This window comes from Lipomyces tetrasporus (assembly GCF_029532465.1).
Source record: "Lipomyces tetrasporus strain NRRL Y-64009 chromosome Unknown POJ06scaffold_11, whole genome shotgun sequence".
NCBI lineage: Eukaryota > Fungi > Ascomycota > Lipomycetes > Lipomycetales > Lipomycetaceae > Lipomyces > Lipomyces tetrasporus.
The window spans coordinates 869,450-888,168 of NW_026611606.1; the positions used below are offsets into that span (position 1 = coordinate 869,450).

The 18,719-nt window shown below is 47.2% G+C and overlaps 5 protein-coding genes across 5 annotated transcripts; 3 read left to right on the plus strand and 2 right to left on the minus strand.

Annotated features, from left to right (window-relative positions):
- The first annotated feature begins 63 nt into the window (after positions 1-63).
- On the plus strand, positions 64-3,347 carry POJ06DRAFT_261805 (heterokaryon incompatibility protein Het-C-domain-containing protein). The gene is made up of 6 exons (XM_056188669.1): positions 64-556; positions 610-636; positions 695-839; positions 888-907; positions 961-2,012; positions 2,060-3,347. Exons 1-6 carry the CDS (start codon positions 293-295, stop codon positions 3,285-3,287), a joined length of 2,736 nt encoding a protein of 911 aa, XP_056041045.1. The 5' UTR covers positions 64-292; the 3' UTR covers positions 3,288-3,347.
- Positions 3,348-10,609, minus strand: POJ06DRAFT_261813 (uncharacterized protein). Its single transcript, XM_056188670.1, has 16 exons — positions 10,117-10,609; positions 9,691-10,062; positions 9,376-9,640; positions 7,336-9,321; positions 6,764-7,283; positions 6,236-6,707; positions 5,889-6,189; positions 5,645-5,835; positions 5,427-5,585; positions 5,099-5,375; positions 4,782-5,040; positions 4,530-4,727; positions 4,350-4,474; positions 4,220-4,293; positions 3,932-4,142; positions 3,348-3,871 (listed from the first exon to the last, which is right to left on the minus strand). Exons 1-16 carry the CDS (start codon positions 10,386-10,388, stop codon positions 3,464-3,466), a joined length of 6,090 nt encoding a protein of 2,029 aa, XP_056041046.1. The 5' UTR covers positions 10,389-10,609; the 3' UTR covers positions 3,348-3,463.
- A 388-nt stretch (positions 10,610-10,997) lies between these two features.
- POJ06DRAFT_35184 (S-adenosyl-L-methionine-dependent methyltransferase) lies at positions 10,998-12,719 on the plus strand. The gene is made up of 6 exons (XM_056190920.1): positions 10,998-11,437; positions 11,499-11,556; positions 11,606-11,684; positions 11,745-11,887; positions 11,937-12,535; positions 12,593-12,719. The coding sequence occupies exons 1-6, from the start codon at positions 11,231-11,233 to the stop codon at positions 12,641-12,643; spliced, it is 1,137 nt and encodes a 378-aa protein (XP_056041047.1). The 5' UTR covers positions 10,998-11,230; the 3' UTR covers positions 12,644-12,719.
- Positions 12,720-12,795: 76 nt separating this feature from the next.
- POJ06DRAFT_240914 (P-loop containing nucleoside triphosphate hydrolase protein) lies at positions 12,796-13,614 on the minus strand (the record flags this gene model as incomplete). The annotated part of the gene is made up of 4 exons (XM_056186109.1): positions 12,796-13,317; positions 13,369-13,398; positions 13,448-13,533; positions 13,587-13,614. 4 exons carry the CDS (start codon positions 13,612-13,614, stop codon positions 12,796-12,798), a joined length of 666 nt encoding a protein of 221 aa, XP_056041048.1.
- A 330-nt stretch (positions 13,615-13,944) lies between these two features.
- On the plus strand, positions 13,945-15,983 carry POJ06DRAFT_261822 (nuclear protein DGCR14). The gene has a single exon (XM_056188671.1). It carries the CDS (start codon positions 14,003-14,005, stop codon positions 15,482-15,484), a length of 1,482 nt encoding a protein of 493 aa, XP_056041049.1. The 5' UTR covers positions 13,945-14,002; the 3' UTR covers positions 15,485-15,983.
- The last annotated feature ends 2,736 nt before the right edge of the window (positions 15,984-18,719 follow it).

The following is an 18,719-nucleotide window of genomic DNA, read 5'->3' on the forward strand; positions in this document are numbered from 1 at the left end:
AAAGGGCGGCCAACCAGCGAGCCGCGTAAAAGCTTCCCCGGAATTGGTGCCTGGTCCGAAGCTAATCGCCCTCATACTTCAGACTCTAAATATAAAGCGATCATCAGTTTAAACGTGCACATCCCTGCCGCTTCGGCATAAATATGCCTGAAGCGCAGCTAGTACGTCACTGTTAAAGTCTCAACGTTGCCGTACAAGACCTACAGCGATTCACCCCCACTATCCTTCACTTTCTTACGCACTCATTGATTCATCTCATACGCTACATTCATCAGCTAATAATCAATCCAAAATGGCATTCGCAATGCGCTCATCGACAATCAGCCCCGGCATGATCCTGCTAGTCATGGTCGTCGCCATTGTTGCCATGCCATCCGGCGTCTCGGCTTTTGGTGCAGGAAACATTCCTTCTGTGTCTGCTATTGAAGGCAAAAATTTCCGCCATGGCGACATCGAAGACACTCTGGCGACTGTGATCATGTCCACCGGAAGTCTGATCAGCAAGCTTACCGGCGGTAAGAAGTTCAACGATATGTCTATTAAGCGCGTGTATTTCGTGAGCATCTCCCACGTTGATCGCGGCTTTGATTCGGTTCTAATGTCCTGTAGGGAAACTGGCTCCGTGATTACTCGCAGGTATGATATTCCTGTGTAAATCAGGCACTTGACGTGCGACTAAACAATCATACCGCAGGCAGTAGATGTCGGAACTTTGAGCAGGGGTGTCGGTGTGGACACTCTCCGAGTCCTCATTTGGGTGCTTTCTTTCCTTTCATTCGGTTACGCTACCGAGGAGTTCGAAGTAACTAATGAACGGCTCGGCGTCTATCGAGCCGAAGGTATGAGGATTAGTGACAATCTTGGATGTAGGCGCTAATTGCTCGCAGAGCACATTGACAATCCCAAGGTACTATCAGCACTGGATATTATGTTGTCTCTCAGTGGAACTTACGCGTATAGGATTATGCCGATAACCAAGACGCGCGTAAATACGATCCGCGTCTTCGTGGTCTTGTCGATCCTCAGGAGCTCCAGATTGACTCTCAAACCGGTATGAAAAACTACATCGCGAACGAACGCGGAGGCTGGAGTACCTCGTCTCAGTATATTCGATCGTCGCTCGAGAAATCCATCCACTACGCCCGTCTTTACAATTCCAACGGAAAGAAGGCAGATCAGTATGAATCGTTCAGACTTCTCGGTCAAGCACTGCACTGCCTCGAAGATTTCTCGGCACACTCGAACTTCGTTGAGCTGACCTTACGTGAACTTGGGTACAATAATGTGTTTCCTCATGTTGGTACTCAGACTGCGATTAATCTCCACGGAAAGCGAGTCTACCCGCTGGTGACCGGTACCTTTGGGTCGCTAGATTTTCTTCACTCCTTACTTGGCGAAGCCCAGGATCATCTTTCCCAAACGGAAGTAGAGGAGCTTGACCAATCTCTTGAACAGGGACGGAATAGTAACGATTCGTCAGATGTATTGAAGGGATTACTGTCTAAAGTCCCAATTTCAATTCCCGCCACAACGCTGTCGCGCGATGGCGGCGATTCATCAAGTCGTGGCTTCGATGACAGTGGTCGCTCATCGAGCAATTACCAAGACTATTACCAGGAGCCACAAATGACGACTGATTTAGGTGGTGAAATTGACAGACTGACCGCTGATTCTCACGCTTCTGCTCCTAATGCGAGCCAGATGAGTGTCGAGGAAATAATTCAAAAGATCTATCCCTTCCTCGCATTTCGTGACAGGATCATGAAAGCAGTTGATGCCGCGCTGGAGAAAATCCCATTCTTGAATGACTTGATCGATAAGATCAGCGACACCTTGACAATCTTCGTTATGGGCCTCATCGCACCTTTTGTCACGCCTCTAATCGAAGGCGTCGTTCAGCAATTGCAGAAAGGATCTCAGTCTGCTGTTGACAACAAAGATCAGGAGGAGGTCTGGCATGATCCGACTTCGGACAATCCCACTCACAGTTACCTCTCCAAGGACCATTTCTCGTACGTTTCGTAGTTCTATTCTGTGTTAAAGGTGACTAATGGTTTAGGTTGTACTTAAATGAGCCGGCTGGTAAAGTCGCCAAAGAAGTGGTGTCATATGTCGTCCCTCTCGTAGTCCATGCGTGGGAGAACACAAACATCGACCCAAACGAAGTTCTGAGCAACGTGCTCGAAGTATTCCACCACCCTGCTCTTGCTAGCAGAGACATTCAACAGCGCATGCGACAAGTCGTTCAGGCCTGGGCAGATGGTCTTGGCCGCGACAAGAACAAGGTGATTGATAGCCTTTCGTCCGATGGCGTCCGCAGCGGAGCCAATCACATTGGAGGAAAAGCGCCAGTAGATGGACATGATCATGGCCCTTCTTCAAAGACGCACAAGCCGAAGCCCCAGTCGACACAGCAACAACCATCCAGCTTTGTTACCAGTGCCATTGACAATGTGGCGCATGCAGCTGGTGTCTCTCAGTACGTCGGTAGCAGCGGACTACACTTTCCGTCACATATTCCGTCTAAATTCCCAGGAGCCAGTCTGATAAACAGTGCAGCTAACGTGAACAAGTTGAGTCATCAATTCGGTCTCCGTGAAGGTGAACAAGAATATACTGAGTCACAAACTCATGGCACCGATATCAGCACTGGAGACAAATATTACGCTCAATCGAGCGCCGTTCAGGGTGACGACGGGTACGCACGACAGGATGAGTACTTGAATATCTCTCAGTCGAGACAAAACGCCAGTTATTACTCGCAGGAAACGGCATACTCTGGACTGCCACGCGATGAGGAGTCTGGATATCCGGTTCCCTCGCGTCGTTACTACGATGACACGGACGAACAGCGGCAGAGTTTATCTTCCGGCTTCGACAATTTGAGGCTAAATGACGACAATTCGACTGGATACCAAGGCGTATACAACGAACAGCCCCGCCACGATCACCGTCACGAGTTTGGGGATTATCAGCCTGATCCACCTGGCGGATACGGACACCCAGATGACTCGTATGGTGGTGAGTACGGTCGACGCGCAGGCGGTTCGGGTGGATATGGAGACGATGCCGACCGGTATGATGATCGCCCTGGAGCATATGGTGGCCCTCCAGGTGCATATAATGCCGAGCAGTACGGTGGTCAATATGGCGGTCCACAACCTCCACAACGTGACCAATTTCAGGGAGGCGAAGAATACTATCCCGAGCAGCCACAACCACCTTACGACAGGCCAGCGGGAGGATACCGTGGATCAAGCCATGGTGGCGATAGCGGATACTACTAAAATGTACCTCTATATGAATGATAAGCTTGCTCGTTAGTTCATGTATATAATTAAATAATCAATTGCTAGTTATCCATTATATGCATCCGGATCCTTCAAATGCATCAAACGTACAGATCAAACTTTTAGAATAATATACAACGAACAAAAGTAGGATGTAAAGGATAGCGTAGCAGTCACCAGAACGGGCTCCACCCTATATACATCTCGCTCAATTTCCGGTTATCCGTGGCCTCATGTAGCAGACCATCTACATGCGCCTCAACACTCAGCGGAAAGGACTCGTCTGCGACAACGCCCCGCAGACGGCAATCGATCCGATAGAGCGCGTCTTGAGGAGAGGTTGCTGACCCTTTAGTGCTGGAGTTCGTCCGCCTGGACGAAGGGGTCCGCCATTCGAAGAGAGGGTCGTGGAGAAATGTTTCTAGCACGGGTACTAGGAACTCCTCGTTGTCACGGAGAATTCTCAACGCGATTTCACAGCACCGGCGGAAAGGACCGTCATAACCGTATGGACCAAACGCATTAACCATGTTCTGAGTTAGGCGAAACGGGACTCGTTCGGGGACGGCGAGATCAAGGCCCTGTCAATCTCGTGTATTAGCGAACTACAAACCGAAACAAGATAGGGCAAACGAACTTGCCTTATCAAATAGACAACTGAAATCAACATGAACGATTCTGCCAGTTGCTTCATGCAGTAAGATATTTTCACAATGTCGGTCCCCTAATCCCAATATATAGCCGACAATTGACATCACCGCCGTAGTTCTCGCGTAAGCGGTTCGTGCTTCGAGCCATGAAGTCGGAGTCGGGAACATTTCGATAAACCACTCGTATAGAACCGGAGGAAATCTAAGCCAGAGGTATTAACAAATATAGCCCACCCGGGGGGGGGGGGGGGGGGGTGGGGGGGAAACATTGCTGCTTACTTTGTGAGTAGTTTACGCTCAAAATATCTCAACCTGTCTTCTCCCTTGTCCCATTGCTTCTTGATCTCGCCGAACTAGTTTGCAATTTCCAGTCAGACTATGGTTGAGACAGGGAAAAGTCGGCACTCACTGTGTAAACGACATTTCGAGCAGCGTAGCCGGCTCTCAGGATATCACGGTATGTCTTCGTATCATTGACCCACTCGATCAAGCCGGCCTCTTCGTTCAAAACGGTAACTGAATAGGTGGTGATAGCTGGTCAGCTGTTAGAGTCGTACTTGGTCATTGTCAAACAATCATCCGTCCTTACACAGGTTGCGCTTACTAGACTCACTATCCTTTTCGAGTAGCAAGTTAATTATACCGTTCAGTTCCATCATGCGCGCATCTTTTCGCAGATCGTCGTTTGGCTTGCACAAAATAGAATACTCGTTACCATCACTACCAAAGATACTGATCTTTTTCGGCTTCTGCAGCGACGTCATAACCTGTACCTTTGGAGAAAGGGCTTACGAATCATTAGCATTACCTGTCCATTTAAAACTATAGGTTGCATTGTTACCCTGGATAGTGACCTTCCGTGTGAACGCCATATGGTCATCAGAAGAACCCCATTTATTTGGCCACCGAATAGCCAGGTTTGACTGTACCGGTACAACTAGCATACACGGTAAACTCTTGATCAGGTCAGGCATAGTACTCATATCGAGTTGCCGATCGTTCGTAAACCCCACACCGCAAAAATGCGTTAAGCATTCCATAAAATGGTTTGCATTCTTGATTTCCCGTAAGAGCTGACCCGACCGCTTTTGGGCTTGCAACTAGTGAACGAATTAGATTTCAGCCCACAATTCATGCTAACCGGTACATAGTCCTCACCGTGAGCATGCGAACAATTTCCTTGCCCTTGCTTGCTCGCTCCTTCGCCTTTGATTTTGAAATAGTTAGCACTTGCCATAGTGCATGCTCTGGATATTCCAAGGCTACCGATACTAGAGCACCCATTAAGACCTTTGCAATCTTGACATTAATGTCGAGTCTGGATATCATCTGTGCCAATGCGGCGAAGAACATATATTTGGGCATCATATTAAATGTATCCTGAATCAAGACTGTCATGTGGTCCAGATTGCGAATGCGGGATGCAGATGTATCTCTGTAATTCAAGTCGTCAGTAGCATCCAAACGAACACTAAAGAGACCATACTTGGCTTCGCTAGACGAACCAGCGTGGCGATACTCTTCGGTTGCGAAGTCCAGCCAGATTGTGACCAACTTCGGCAGTATCTGATAGACATGCTTCACGCCATTTCGTAAAGCATTGCAGTACGACTCGCATATCTTCATATGGTACTCTCCCGTAATACTATACTATGTAAGAATGCGAGAAAGCCAAATATTACTGCATCCATTTCATCAACTCACTAGGATCTATTTTGCTGTTGCGCGGGTAGACTCTTCTGAGAATCTAATATTTTCACGTAATAGCGTCCGAGATAATAATGTCCACTTTCGAAGCTCTCGCATGTGCCGATTACAGCCTCATATCTTCTTGAGACTTTTGCCCAGCTTCCTTGATTCGCTTGGTCGAACCATTTGGCATAGAGCAGGACAGCCTAAACAGCTCATTCAGTATATTCCTGTTCACGTAAGCCTAGGGAAGACTGACCTTCGCCATAAAGATGTTCTTCTGCTGACGATCGGGACCAGTCGGCAACGCATCTAAACCTCGCATTCCGCTAGTCGCCGCTGACGAAGAAGGCATCACAATCGTTTCAAGTCTTTTCAACGCTTGTCGACGCTGCCCCTCACTCCACTGAATCCGAGATTGCTCAATCACTACAGAGGGCGAGTCATGCTTGGAAGCATTCAATACGAACGAATACGCTTGATCGTATATACCCGACTTTCGTGCCAGTTTGGCTTTATGAAGCAAAACAGCTAAATCGTCGTCACGAGAAAATGATGTCCTAGAACAAGTTAGAATTGACAAAGTACAATATTACAACTGCATACCGCATTAAGCCAATAACTGCTCTTCGCAAGTCCATAAGATATCTGTTCTCTCGATAGGATCCTCCATCCATATGAGTCCTCTGATTCATGTAGTGCAATAGTGTCGAATAATTTGTCTTAAGATTTAGGCACGACATAACCATTGTCTCAATATCAGTAAGAGCATGCAACCGGAAGATAAATTCGTGGCTAAGCTTAGGAGATGAAGATTCCGACATGGCAATTTCGTTTGCGATATTTGAACGCGCCTCTGATAATGTCTGATAGAGTCCGACAATATCGCCGGATCGTATACAAATCAGAGCCTTTCCAACGCTATAGTCAAATGTGGGCTTGGAGGCTTTCTGGACCCAATATTCCACGCTCTTCCAGTTCTCTAAGACCCACGACGCCTCAATGCCTAGATCGATCAATTGTTTAACCCGGTCTCCGTCTCCGTGTTCTGTGATATCCAAGCGGTGTAAGACTGCGTCTAGAAGAATGTAAGCATGTCAACAACATCGAGAAGTACATTACAATGTAACAAACCGTAGTCGTTTAGCTCGCGCAAGCACAGAAGCCATCGTGATTTCATTTCAGTATTTTCTGGATTCTCGCGAACGCAAATTTCATAGCAGTTCCGTGCAAGATCCCATCTTCCCGCAGCCTCATGCTCCAATATTTGCTGTTCCAAATCGGACGATAGTAACAGAGTCGAAATGCCCTGAATAGCATCAGGATCGTCTAGTTTAGTATATATCTGCTGCAACTTTCGATATATTGCTTCGGTTTTATCGTTATCTTTGGCCGCCTTAATTTCTCGCAAGTATTGTTCATAATAGAACAATGAACGCGCATATGATTGAGACTCGAATGCTCGCTCGCCAACTATCTCGTCGGGAATACTCTTCAATAGGCGTTCCGGATACACGCTTTCTGTACATTGCTGTTCATTGTCGCCTTGATCGATTATGCGATCGTTGCGACGAGTTCCTTGAAGCAATGCAGCGTTCTTTTTCCGTCGAGCCCGCTGCCACCGGCCGTTGTAGTCGAGAATCGAAAATACGGTCTTAAATGTTAGCCAAACGCAGACAAGGCCAATCACTAAACTGGGATGGTACTTGGTATGACAATCTGAGGTCCTCTCGTTGGACACCCTCAGACTCGGTGTCCGTGTTCAAAACAGCCAATATCTCGCCAAGGATGGAATTCCGTTCCTCGCTTGTGCCTTTGCCAAGAACATGCTGAACCATAAATGGAAGCAAGAAATTTGCAATAGACAAATCCTGGTTGTTAATGATCTTCGAAAATAAGTAAAAAATGTCAATTTCCTGCGAGGCAGTTCCTGCAGATATTACACTTTCCAAGGAGGAGAGTAGCATAACGGAAGCTCGGCACAGAAGATCCAATGTGAACGATTGTAGCCACGTTCTGTGATCGCGTGTTCTCTTAAATATGGGATATTTCTGTAACCCGCCCAAGCTGCTGTTAAGATCATATCGAGAGGTTAATAATGGTGTGAGAGTAACTTTAGATGCCTCGCTAAGCTCAATCCATTTCATATACGTTTTTTCTCCCCCAGCTGGAGTAACCGTCGTTGCGTTAAGACCACAAAACTTTAGAAGCTGCTGCATAGCATATGCCAAAAATAACTGCGCCTTAGTGTCAGTCGAAGATCTAAACGCCGGTACTAGATACTGGTCCAAAAAGGTTAAGACAAAGTGAATGTTTTCAGCGTCCTCCTCGAAATTGTACACGACAACTGTTCCTTGAACGTCAGAATGATCATTCAGCTTGCTTGCATCTGGGGAGCCAAGCCATCCAATGCATTCCGCTGCCAATTTTGCAATTTCGATTTTTGAGTCTGCATATCGATGGCACGCAATCAAAAGCGTTTGGAATATGTCGGTAATATTCGCATCGGGTGAGTTCAGTAGTGACATGGAATACAACGAGAACTGTCTTTCTATCAGAAAAGACCGAAGTTCCAGTAATGCTTCGTGCACAACCGAAAAATTTTCATGTCTGCATCTCTCTGCAAGGCCCCGTAGTTGACTGAGATCGCCAGACACAGGACGAAGTTTTCGTTTCATATTGGAGACTATGTCTTTCAGTTCCGGAACCGACTCTGATCGAGACGGAATCTCTGTAATTCTGAGGCGCTGTAGAACGTCCGATTGAATAACAAGTTCAAGCATGTTCCTCGCGACCGTCTTCGACCTTGGAGAGAACGTATCCCAGTAGTTGAAAGTAACAGACACAGTCAGCTGCAATAATTTACGCGCATCATTGCTGCCGAAATATTTTATCATATTCATCCAGGCAAGTAATGCCGCCTCTTGAAGAAGTGGGTCGTCCAGAGATGACTGAAGGCAAGCGCAAATCTGGGGTATAGCGGCCACCGCATGCTCTCTAGCAAACCTAATTGTCGCAGCAATTCCTCTTAAGCACTGCAATTTCTCGGTCCAGTGTAACTTCTTGTGCACATTATATAACATATCGGAAAAGCGAGATAATATTCCCAGTATATTCCTGCTAAAGAAATTCTCCAAATGGGACATCGTTTGCTGTGATTCCGGCGCATCAGCCTTGTGATCCAAATCAGCAATAAGGCAAATAGCCTTGAATGCAGCGATTTCAAGCTCCGGTTTATTGATGTCGGTCTTACCATAAGCCTTCAAAACCTCGATTGACACTATTATTAGGTCTGAGCGGATAAGATTAACAATAGAGAGTCGTGCAAAGTTCTCTGACATTTCAACTAAACAGCTTTTGGCCTCCCGTATCGGATCTTTAACATCTCTCGTTAATAATACACCGAGGATGGCATACATGTTTCTCGTACAGATATCGAATACACTCTTGCTCTCGATATCCGCTATGTATTGAACGACAGTTTTCCTTCGCCATTGAACAAGATATGGAACAGTGTATTCCTGCGTGCGTAACAAGAAAGTATCAATGGACACTTCAAGGAGGTCTGCAAACGTGCGCATGAATGGACTGTTCGGAGTGAAATCCCTCACAACGTAAACACTGACTGTTGACCAGAATGGTGCCATGAATTGCCACGGCGATAGACCTTTCGAGGCGGCTAATGATCTCAGCTGTAGATCGGTCTTATTAGCACGGTAGGAAGTAAGAAATAGGCGAGCACTAACCTCATGGAAGGCCAACGCGACATCAAATGAATTGCCACTGTCCAGATAAATCACCAATTTCATAACCATAAATGTCAGTTCGTCGCCCTCAGATATTTTCGCCATCTCACTCCATGCCATGATTGCTGCTTCGGAGAGATATTTCTCTGTCGTTGACGTTTCATGAAGGTGCGCGACGATATTAAAGACCTGATACTTAGTAGTTGTCTGGTCCTCCAGCACAGCATTAGTGTCGGCATCCAGAATTAAAAAAGCAAGGACGTGACTAACATCCATCAGCATCAAAGGAGTGATCATGTTTGGCATACAATATACCTGGCTGCCATTCTCGATTCTCTGCTCATCCGGCTTAGCAGCATAGCGCCACACCACTCTCTAAGGACTGCATCATGGATTGACGGCGGCTGAAAATGGCTTAAAATCCTTCGCAATGATATTAAAAGTATCAGGCGAAGTCGCTCTGACTTTGAAATAACATCCAGTCCTGCGAGACTCTCAATTACTTGAAGCAGCTCAGGCCATTGATCGGTTCGAGGAAATTTCCGTTTTCGTTGGCGACTGTCACACATCGGGCAGTAAAAATCTCTTCGAATTTCGAGGAAACATGACTTGAGACATGGCAGTAAGCCAATCGCTTGGATAATTTTGATCATTTTCGATTCGTCTAGTAAGGCAAACTGTGGGGACCTGATTTACTTATTAGCATTTCCATATGTATATCGATCAACAAAATAATCATACTGCAAAAAGCCCACAAAGGCAGCAAAGTCATCAACAACCTTGTTGCCACGCATTGCGTCAAAACAGAGTGGAATTCGCAGTTGCAAAGCGGCCCGGATTCCATTTTTATTGTCGGTGCCAGCAAGCTGTGTTCCGACTAGCTGCCTTCTCAGCACAGTGTTTGTCTCCGAACAATGCACTAGCAGTTCATCTGATGCCTTTCCGGTCGGATCACAGATGGACACTGCCAGCTCCTCTCCATCATCATCCCTCAGGACGTCAGCAGGCGACATGCCTATCGGCCTGCAGCGGTCAGCCCACGGCACCAAGTTGGCTGTATCAGGCTTGACCGTCACGGCAAGGGAGTACTGGACGAAGGCAGTAATCGATTGTACGATTTCGACTAGCACAAGATGGCTATTTAGGAACTAATATTTCATGCTGAGAAGGGTGAGAGCGACACGCGCTAACACGAAACACGCATCGGCAGCGCGACGGTCAACAGTAATTCAGGGGTACCCTTACCCACGGCGACGTTTGTTCGGGTCGTTCACCCGAGAGTCGTATTCGACCCGAGTTTGCCGAGCCGAACGAACCTACGAACAAGAAACTTACATAACTAGAGAAAACTTATCTTGGTGAACTTGCGTGAGCTTGTGCACGGTTCGGAGACTGTGGGCGACTAACGACTTTGTACCATATGATATATATATACATAGCCGCAATGCAACTTACGTTGTGCGGTTTGAATATAGCAGTGTTATAGTGCGAGGATACGTCAAAGATGCTTGAAGTGGATACAGCGTCGCCGCATTCGGCACAATAGCATCCAACGGCTAATGCAGATACGTCCCAACTTGCTTGATGTGCCTGAGTTACAGCAACAAACGCCGCAGTGGTTCGCTGAGGCCAAATCCGGCCTAGGGGCTATCCGAGATTTGACAGATACCGACGGGCACGCGTTCTGAACGCGAGCGACAACCGGGGGCGTTTCTCGGCCCCGTCCCCTGGGAGGCTGTAAAAATAACTTATGCTTGCCTAGCGACGGCTCCCTACATTGTACTCCTTCCACCTTTCGTAGCCTTTCTGTTCTTTGTGTTATATCACTTTTTTTTATTTTACTTTATAATCGGCAATGGCTACTGCATTCGTCCCGCAAAAGCAGGACCGCGCTCAGGACGCCGAGTTCAAGGCTGCCTTGCACGGCAAGAACTCTACTTCAAAAACGGGCTTTGTTGCAGCTATTAGCAAGAACGCTGATGCTCAGAAAGCTGCTGTTACTGAGTATTTCAAGCACTGGGACAACAAGCGGCCGTCTACGGAGACAGAGGAGGATAAGAAGGTACGAGTTGCGCTATAGCCTTTCGGTCAGTGTTGTGTGCGCTAACGTGACTGGACTGCAGACTCGGCTTGAGGAATATGCCACGCTCACCAAACACTACTACAACTTGGTCACTGACTGTACGTGGTTGGCATGGATGTTCCTAATTGTATATGTTAACGGGGTTAGTTTACGAATACGGCTGGGGTACTTCCTTTCACTTCTCCAGATTCTACAACGGCGAGGCTTTCAAACAGTCCATTGCCAGGTCTGTCAATTCAGGTCTATTGGGACATGTGTAGTTGAGAATGCTCGCTCATTATTTTAGACATGAACACTACCTTGCTCTCAAGATGGGTCTTACCGCAGGCATGAAGGTGCTCGATGTTGGCTGCGGTGTTGGAGGTCCTGCTCAGGAGATTTGCAGATTCGCTGACTGCAACGTTACCGGTCTGAATAACAATGACTACCGTAAGTTCTCCATCAATTCAAGTTTTGACATTATTCTAACAGTGTGCAGAGGTCGAGCGTGCCAATTACTACGCGAAACGCCTTGGCCTCGCGGACAAACTTAACTTCGTAAAAGGTGACTTCATGCAAATGGATTTTGAGCCAGAGACTTTCGATGCTGTGTATGCCATAGAGGCAACCGTCCATGCTCCTGTACTTGAAGGTGTCTATGGTGAGATCTACAAGGTTCTGAAACCCGGTGGCACCTTTGGTGTTTACGAGTGGGTCATGACTGATAATTATGACGAGAGTATCCCACTCCATCGGGAAGTTTGCTACGGTATTGAGATCGGTGACGGTATTCCGAAAATGTACAAGGTTGAGGTTGCCGAACAGGCCCTGAAGAATGTTGGATTCGAAATCGTGCACCAGGAGGACCTTGCCGCAAGGAAGGACGACATTCCCTGGTACTATCCTCTCTCTGGTGAATGGAAGTACTGTCGATCGATTGGTGACCTCGTTACAATCTTCCGAACTAGCTGGCTGGGTAGACAGGTCACTATGAAGTCCGTAGGCTTGTTGGAGAAACTCCACCTTGCTCCTGCCGGCTCGCAGAAAGTGACCGAAGCGCTTGAGGAGGCTGCGGTTAACTTGGTTCTTGGCGCTAAGGTACGTACATGTTACAATGTCAGATAGTATTGCTCGCTTGCTAACGTTGTGCTCTAGTTGGGATTGTTCACTCCTATGATGTTGTTCGTTGCGAAGAAGCCTTTGTAAGTTAATAATGTACCGGTCATGGGGATTTGAACTGTTATAAACTCTAAGATTGTCTCTGTACTTTCATATTTTGCTTGTTCCCTTACAATTAGGTGCATAGGATAATAAAAAATGTTGTCGTCGGCTAACAAGGTTCGTCTATGGCAACCGAATCATTCCGATACCAGCCCGCAATTGCGCATGATGGACCACTTCAATTCGCTGATTCCAGCCATGGACTTGTCCGATGTAACTATGATCTCATCTTTGTAGTAGAGTTCACTAGCGCCCATCGCGCCCTTCCTCGACATCTTGGAGAATCGCATTAGTATGTCCAACACAGGCGCAGGATCGCGAGACGTAACGCGATCAAATTTTGTGCCGATGATTTGCCATGGGATACCGTATGTGTCGAGTAATTCAATTACTTGCTTGTCGCTAGGCATTTCGAGAACGCGACAGTCCATTAAAATATACACCATTTTGAGATTAGCGGCTGTTCGTATGTATTCCAAAATAACATTGCCTTGGTCGGTCGTTGAGCCGTAACCATAACCTGGCAAATCGGACAGTACCAGCTCGCGGCCGAGTTTGTTACCGACGCCGTAGAAGTAGATTTTCCGAGTGAAACCTGGCTTCTTGGAGGGCTTGATTATCTTCATTTCTGGAATAAGAGCCTTGAGGAGAGAGGATTTCTGGAATTACGTCAGGTCTTAGTCCGAGTTTCGTGAATAAGGACAACTTACACCAGCATTTGTTCGTCCTGCGAACGCGACCTGTATATGATTAGCCTTTTCCAGTCATCTTGTGCGCAAGAAAACCTACTTGAGGGATCATTGTTTCTAACACCTCATCATTGGCCGACGCGGAACCGGCATGATACGTCGGCGACTTGTCGAAAAACCGCTTGGCTAGTGCGAGGTCATTTAAAGACGGCGGCCGGTGTCCTACCCGCAGAGCGTACTTCGGATTTTCTTTTTTCTGACGCCCATCGTGTCCCACGTTATTATTCCCATTCCGGGTGCCGGTTATTGATTTTGTGGAAACTTTGGGGTTCGAAGGTGCCTTTGTGGGAGCTGTGGATGCTGATGTCGAGGTCGCGCGAGCTGGGATTTGAAGCAACCCGCTGGCGGAACAGCGGTAGCATACGGAACTATTTAGTGCTCGCGGAATATTCATACGGGTCAATTTGTATTAGATAAATCCCAAACCAGGACAAGTTATTTCATCAAGTCAGGGGGACTTCAAAAACTGGAGACCTAACCCTGCCCCCACTGAGTTGGTTTCATTCACACAGCTCTCGAATTTCGTCGAGCTTAGCCTTCTTCCCACAGAGACGATCATTCTTCCGACAAATAGCAATCTTACAAGACTTCTGCCATGAATACGCCACCATCACCACCGCCAAATTCGGAAGGGCTATCGGTGGCAGCTTTTACGGATGCGAAAGCGGCGCTGATGCTTCCTCCGCCGCCACCGACGACCAAGATTGCACGACCGAATATCGCGCTGGAAGAAGACACATACGTATCCTCGATCTCGCGCATTATCGAGCGAGATTATTTTCCGGATCTGGTTCTTTTGAAGTGCAAGAATGCGTACTTAGATGCCGTCAATGACGGTGATGAAGCCCGTGCGGCCAAGCTCAGGAGGAAATTGCAACGGCTTAATAGAGATGACGGAGTGACGAGAGAAGCGGAGCTTGTAAGAAGGCGGAAGAATCGGAAGCTGGACGATTTACGGAAGCGGGAAGCTGGATTTCGCGCGGAAACACCGACTGTTGCGGACGGCAGGGCGGAGACGCCGAGGTTTTACGATAGAGAAACTGTATATGGGAGCGAAGATGATCTCAGCAGCTCTGATTACTCCGAAGATGATGATCTTGACAGTCCAAGTATATCTGGCGTACAAAGCGAGCGAGACATGGAAAATGTTAATACGAGGATCTCGCTCGACGGCTTCCAGGCTAAGTACACATCAGAGGATAACGAGTCATTCAACAAGATCCTTGACGAGCGGAATCAGAAGACTCGAGAGAAGTATGCGTGGCTATGGAATGGCAATAAGATACCCGGCTTCCGTGGCACTGAGTATCTCGAGTGGCAGAGGTCCCTACCGACCAATTTGGAAGTCACCCCATCGTCGTCATCCACAGCGATGACGATTGTCAGCAAAGATCAGTCAGCGTCTACGGCAAGTACAGTGTCTGATAGTCGACCACCAATGCCGGATACTTGGAAGTCAAAGCCGAAGAATGAACTTATCTTCGGTCCCGATACTGGGAAGCTGTCGACAGCCGCATTACAATCAGCGAAAGCCAAAGAAATTAAACGCACGAATACGCGCTTCGACATGTCCGGGACGCTTTGGGCACGCGGTCAAGATGTGCTAAGTCGCGCGTCGTCGCCGGCAACGTCGGTAGATTCATCGAATACTTTATCGTCGAGAACTGCCACACCGAGGGTCCAGGGATACTCGTTTGTCTCGCCTGCGCCGTCGCCTTCGCCATCTGAGCTTGGTGCGCCTCCAATGACATGGGGGGCCATAGCAGTCACCCCCGTTGTTTCTAAGTTTCGTGTCGCGGAGACGCCTAAACGCGAGGAACTGCACCTCAAGTTGCTCTCTTCCATGTCGAAGAGACCCAGCACGCCAAGCGCAAAGCGAGCACGTCCAGATAGTGGAGTTCCGAAGTTCAAAAGTGTACCGGATGTGAAGAAGGCGATGCTGACGCCGGCGGGCAAGCGTTTACTCAGCAGTATTGTGAGTGCAAAAAGGGGAAAGTCGGAGGTGGAAAATGGAAGTGAGAGTGGGGAGAGCGTGGCATCAAAGAGAGATATGGCGACACCAATGGTTAGAAAATAGGTGTTCGTAATGCATAGACGATAGGTGTACATACTAGACTGACGCGCAGCAGCCTCCGCACGCGCAGCAATCCTATGGCTATCTCGTGCAGCAGCTAGGCTACGGCCCTCCACAGTATCAGCTGAGCACATATCAACAGGACCTGTATTACTCTTCGCAACAGCCCCACACCGTCATTATTAGGAACAGCACGAAAGACAAGACGATGACTGCTGCTCCGGTTTCGGCGCTACTTTATGGCAATGCGTGAACTATGGAAGCACGGACGTTAGTAGAACGATATATTCTAAAGGAAGAAGTTTAGAGACCTGGTGTTGTTTGTTCGTCGTACTCGTCGTGGTCTTCTTTGCGTTATATAGGTTTATGCTTCCGATGTACAGGTTTTCGGTGATACTCTTGTATAGATGGAATTCAACATTCCGAATGATCGATGATGGCTTGAAATCGAAACAACAAATAAATAAGTTCGTAGATCTTCAGAAGGAACTTCCACCTTTTACTGTTGAAGACTGGTCGCGTCTTGAGCAGATCCACCTAGTATTCAACAAGTTCAATGAGTTTACGTCCTTCGTTTCGAAACGGAATCCACAAATCAGTCTTGCCGTCCCCATTTTTACTATGAACTACACGTATTACTCGATGACGCGAGTGAACGCAATGGTGACTTCACAAGACTGGATCAAGACATTGCAACCGCCGTAAAGAAGGGCATGAAGAAGTACGAAAAGTACTTTTCTATAATGGACGACTGCGACACATATTACACTGCATTTGTCTTGGATCCCAGAGTCAAAGGCAAGTTAATCTCGCGGGAATTACAAGATGGCAATGCAGGCACCATGATTTTGGAAACTATCCGCACGAACCTCCATCAAAGATATGGGACTAGCTGTGCGGAGCATTATTCAACTGCACCACAACAGTATTCTACGGAGCATAGTGATGTGGAATCTAGAATGCTGAAGAAGCTGCAACTGGGAGATCAGTCTCTTGTCTCGGATATTGATAGGTACTTCGAGACCCTCCGATCAGTGTTGCAGATGCCACAGGTCAAAATTGGCTCTGTAATTGGTGGCGGATACACAAGGACGAGTATCCACAGATGGCAGCAGCAGCCAGGGATTATCTGGCGATCCCTGCCTCTGAAGTTGCTGTAGAGCGGCTGTTTAGCACAGCGAGGGATGTCTTAGGTATCCGCAGACATTCGTTGAAGGGCGATACCATAAGAATGCTGATGTTGATTCGCGACGGTTTCAAGTGGTAGGGGCCCAGGGCAGCGTGGGTGCGTTCCAATGTGCCTTCGTGTTCGTTCAGTCTGCTTTTCCGGCATTTGATGGTGACCCATCTGGGTGATTTACGAGTTATTTTTCGTCTCAGTCTGGTTATACAGTGTCAACATGCGTCCGCTTGGCTACTGGCGTCTTTTTCGGTTCCTTGCCTGTAGTGTACATAGCTCGTGAACATTTCCAACGTTGATCTTTGCGTTAGCATTCATTATTTTTATTTTTTATAATAAAATTCTTTTATGTTTTAGTTTAACAGTAGTACTCAACAATTGTCACAAATGCTGGATAGGGACTATTGTTTGAAAACTCGCACGCTGACCACAAAAAACCTAAGAATTCAATGTAGTTATCAGAATATTGCCGATTTGATCATATCGTCAGACCCTTTGCCGATATCGCCAACAGCCCTACTAACTAATCTATCTCAGTACGTCATCTTCGCTCGTCGGGTCTTCAATGCGGAATGACGCTGCGGCCAGCGATGTAACTTGAAATGTCGTCCGACGCAGATTGCTCCGAGCCGCTCGGCTATACTCTTTGTCACCGACCAGATGCCAAGCGACAATCAAGAACTCATGGTTTAAACCTTAATATATATGTTACTCTTGCCGTCCTTACAATGTAATTCGCAATTATTCAGTAGAGCTGTTGGCGATACGATATCGGCAAGATTTGGGCAAATCGGCAATCGGCATCGTCGAGCTCCAAATGTCTGCCGATACGATGGACAATATCGTCGCTATCGATAATATTGCACAAAATCGAAAATTGTTTCAACGCGCAATATACGCAGATACTCTGATCTCTATTCTCTAATACTAGTTTGACAAGTAACTGGCTGCTACAATGCCGCCCTTTGAGCGAATGACTAGCAGCGCCTCGACTACGGAGCGCTCAATGATGGCAGTGATTACGAAGCATCACGCACTCGAAGACCGAGTCGTGGAATCAACGATGCCGGTCTCTTTACGGTCAAATCAATGAGGGATAGACGCCTTTACCAATATTCTGAAAACGATATCTCGCCTTCAGAATCAGCATCACAACTCCCAACGCTAAGAGTAAGCTCCGCGGCTACCGAAACCTCAATCATCCCGCCAACGACCAGCACCGGTCACTGAGTTGCTGTGAACTTGCTTTGTGACTACAACTGTTAATTGGGAATGAATCATAAAGACGACAAATAAAAGGAGGTTGACAGATAGGGTGATTCGATATTCGACCGAAGATGCGAAAGGCTCGCAGTGTAGTTGGACAACTGCAGGTTCACGACTACCAGACACAACTAGCAATATAAAAAATCATTTCGCAAGCACTCTATTTATTTTCCAGGCAATGAGGATTGGGATTTGGGAGAGAAGCGTCAAATCAGCCTGTGGGAATAGAAGGAGACCTAACACACCAACAATTGCTGGAATGGAAAAGAATATCCTTCGCTGGATTGTTACGGAAAAACAAGCCTTTACGACTATCGAATCTGCTACATTCCGACAGATCTTCCACGTATACCGGGAAGTTGCTCTCCCATTCTCCTCTCGACGTACATTACGGAAGCGGCTCATCGACGAAGTCGATTCGCATTAAGTTGAATGAAGAGCTTGCCACAAGTTGCAAAACAATTGCTTTGTCTCTCGACGTTTGGACAAGCAGGAACCACCTCCCTATTATTGGTATAATTGGCCACTGGCTCACAAAGGATTCGAGTATCGCGAGAAAGTACTAGATTTAAAGAGCATGCCTAACTCACAGCGGAGAGAATCTCTGCTGCCGTAGAGACTACTCTTGTAGAGTTAGGTCTTGAACTCAAGCTAATTACGATCACAGGAGACAATGCTAGTCACAATGAGACTCTAGCCTCTGAGTTGTTTCATAGTCTTTCTAGAAGATTTGTCATAAAGGAGGACAATATGCTTAGCAATAACGATTCGGTTCTCTTATATCATGGTCTG

Bases quoted from the DNA above. Each gene is read 5' to 3' on its own strand.
- POJ06DRAFT_261805 (XM_056188669.1), top strand. From the start codon at position 293: ATGGCATTCGCAATGCGCTCATCGACAATCAGCCCCGGCATGATCCTG. The intron at 840-887 runs GTATGAGGATTA...AATTGCTCGCAG, and splicing joins CGGCGTCTATCGAGCCGAAG to AGCACATTGACAATCCCAAG. The intron at 908-960 runs GTACTATCAGCA...TTACGCGTATAG, and splicing joins AGCACATTGACAATCCCAAG to GATTATGCCGATAACCAAGA.
- POJ06DRAFT_35184 (XM_056190920.1), top strand. From the start codon at position 11,231: ATGGCTACTGCATTCGTCCCGCAAAAGCAGGACCGCGCTCAGGACGCC. The intron at 11,438-11,498 runs GTACGAGTTGCG...ACTGGACTGCAG, and splicing joins AGACAGAGGAGGATAAGAAG to ACTCGGCTTGAGGAATATGC. The intron at 11,557-11,605 runs GTACGTGGTTGG...TAACGGGGTTAG, and splicing joins CTACAACTTGGTCACTGACT to TTTACGAATACGGCTGGGGT.
- POJ06DRAFT_261822 (XM_056188671.1), top strand. From the start codon at position 14,003: ATGAATACGCCACCATCACCACCGCCAAATTCGGAAGGGCTATCGGTG.
- POJ06DRAFT_261813 (XM_056188670.1), bottom strand. From the start codon at position 10,388: ATGTCGCCTGCTGACGTCCTGAGGGATGATGATGGAGAGGAGCTGGCA. The intron at 6,708-6,763 runs GTTTGTTACATT...ACATTCTTCTAG, and splicing joins GCGCGAGCTAAACGACTACG to ACGCAGTCTTACACCGCTTG. The intron at 6,190-6,235 runs GTATGCAGTTGT...AACTTGTTCTAG, and splicing joins GCAGTTATTGGCTTAATGCG to GACATCATTTTCTCGTGACG.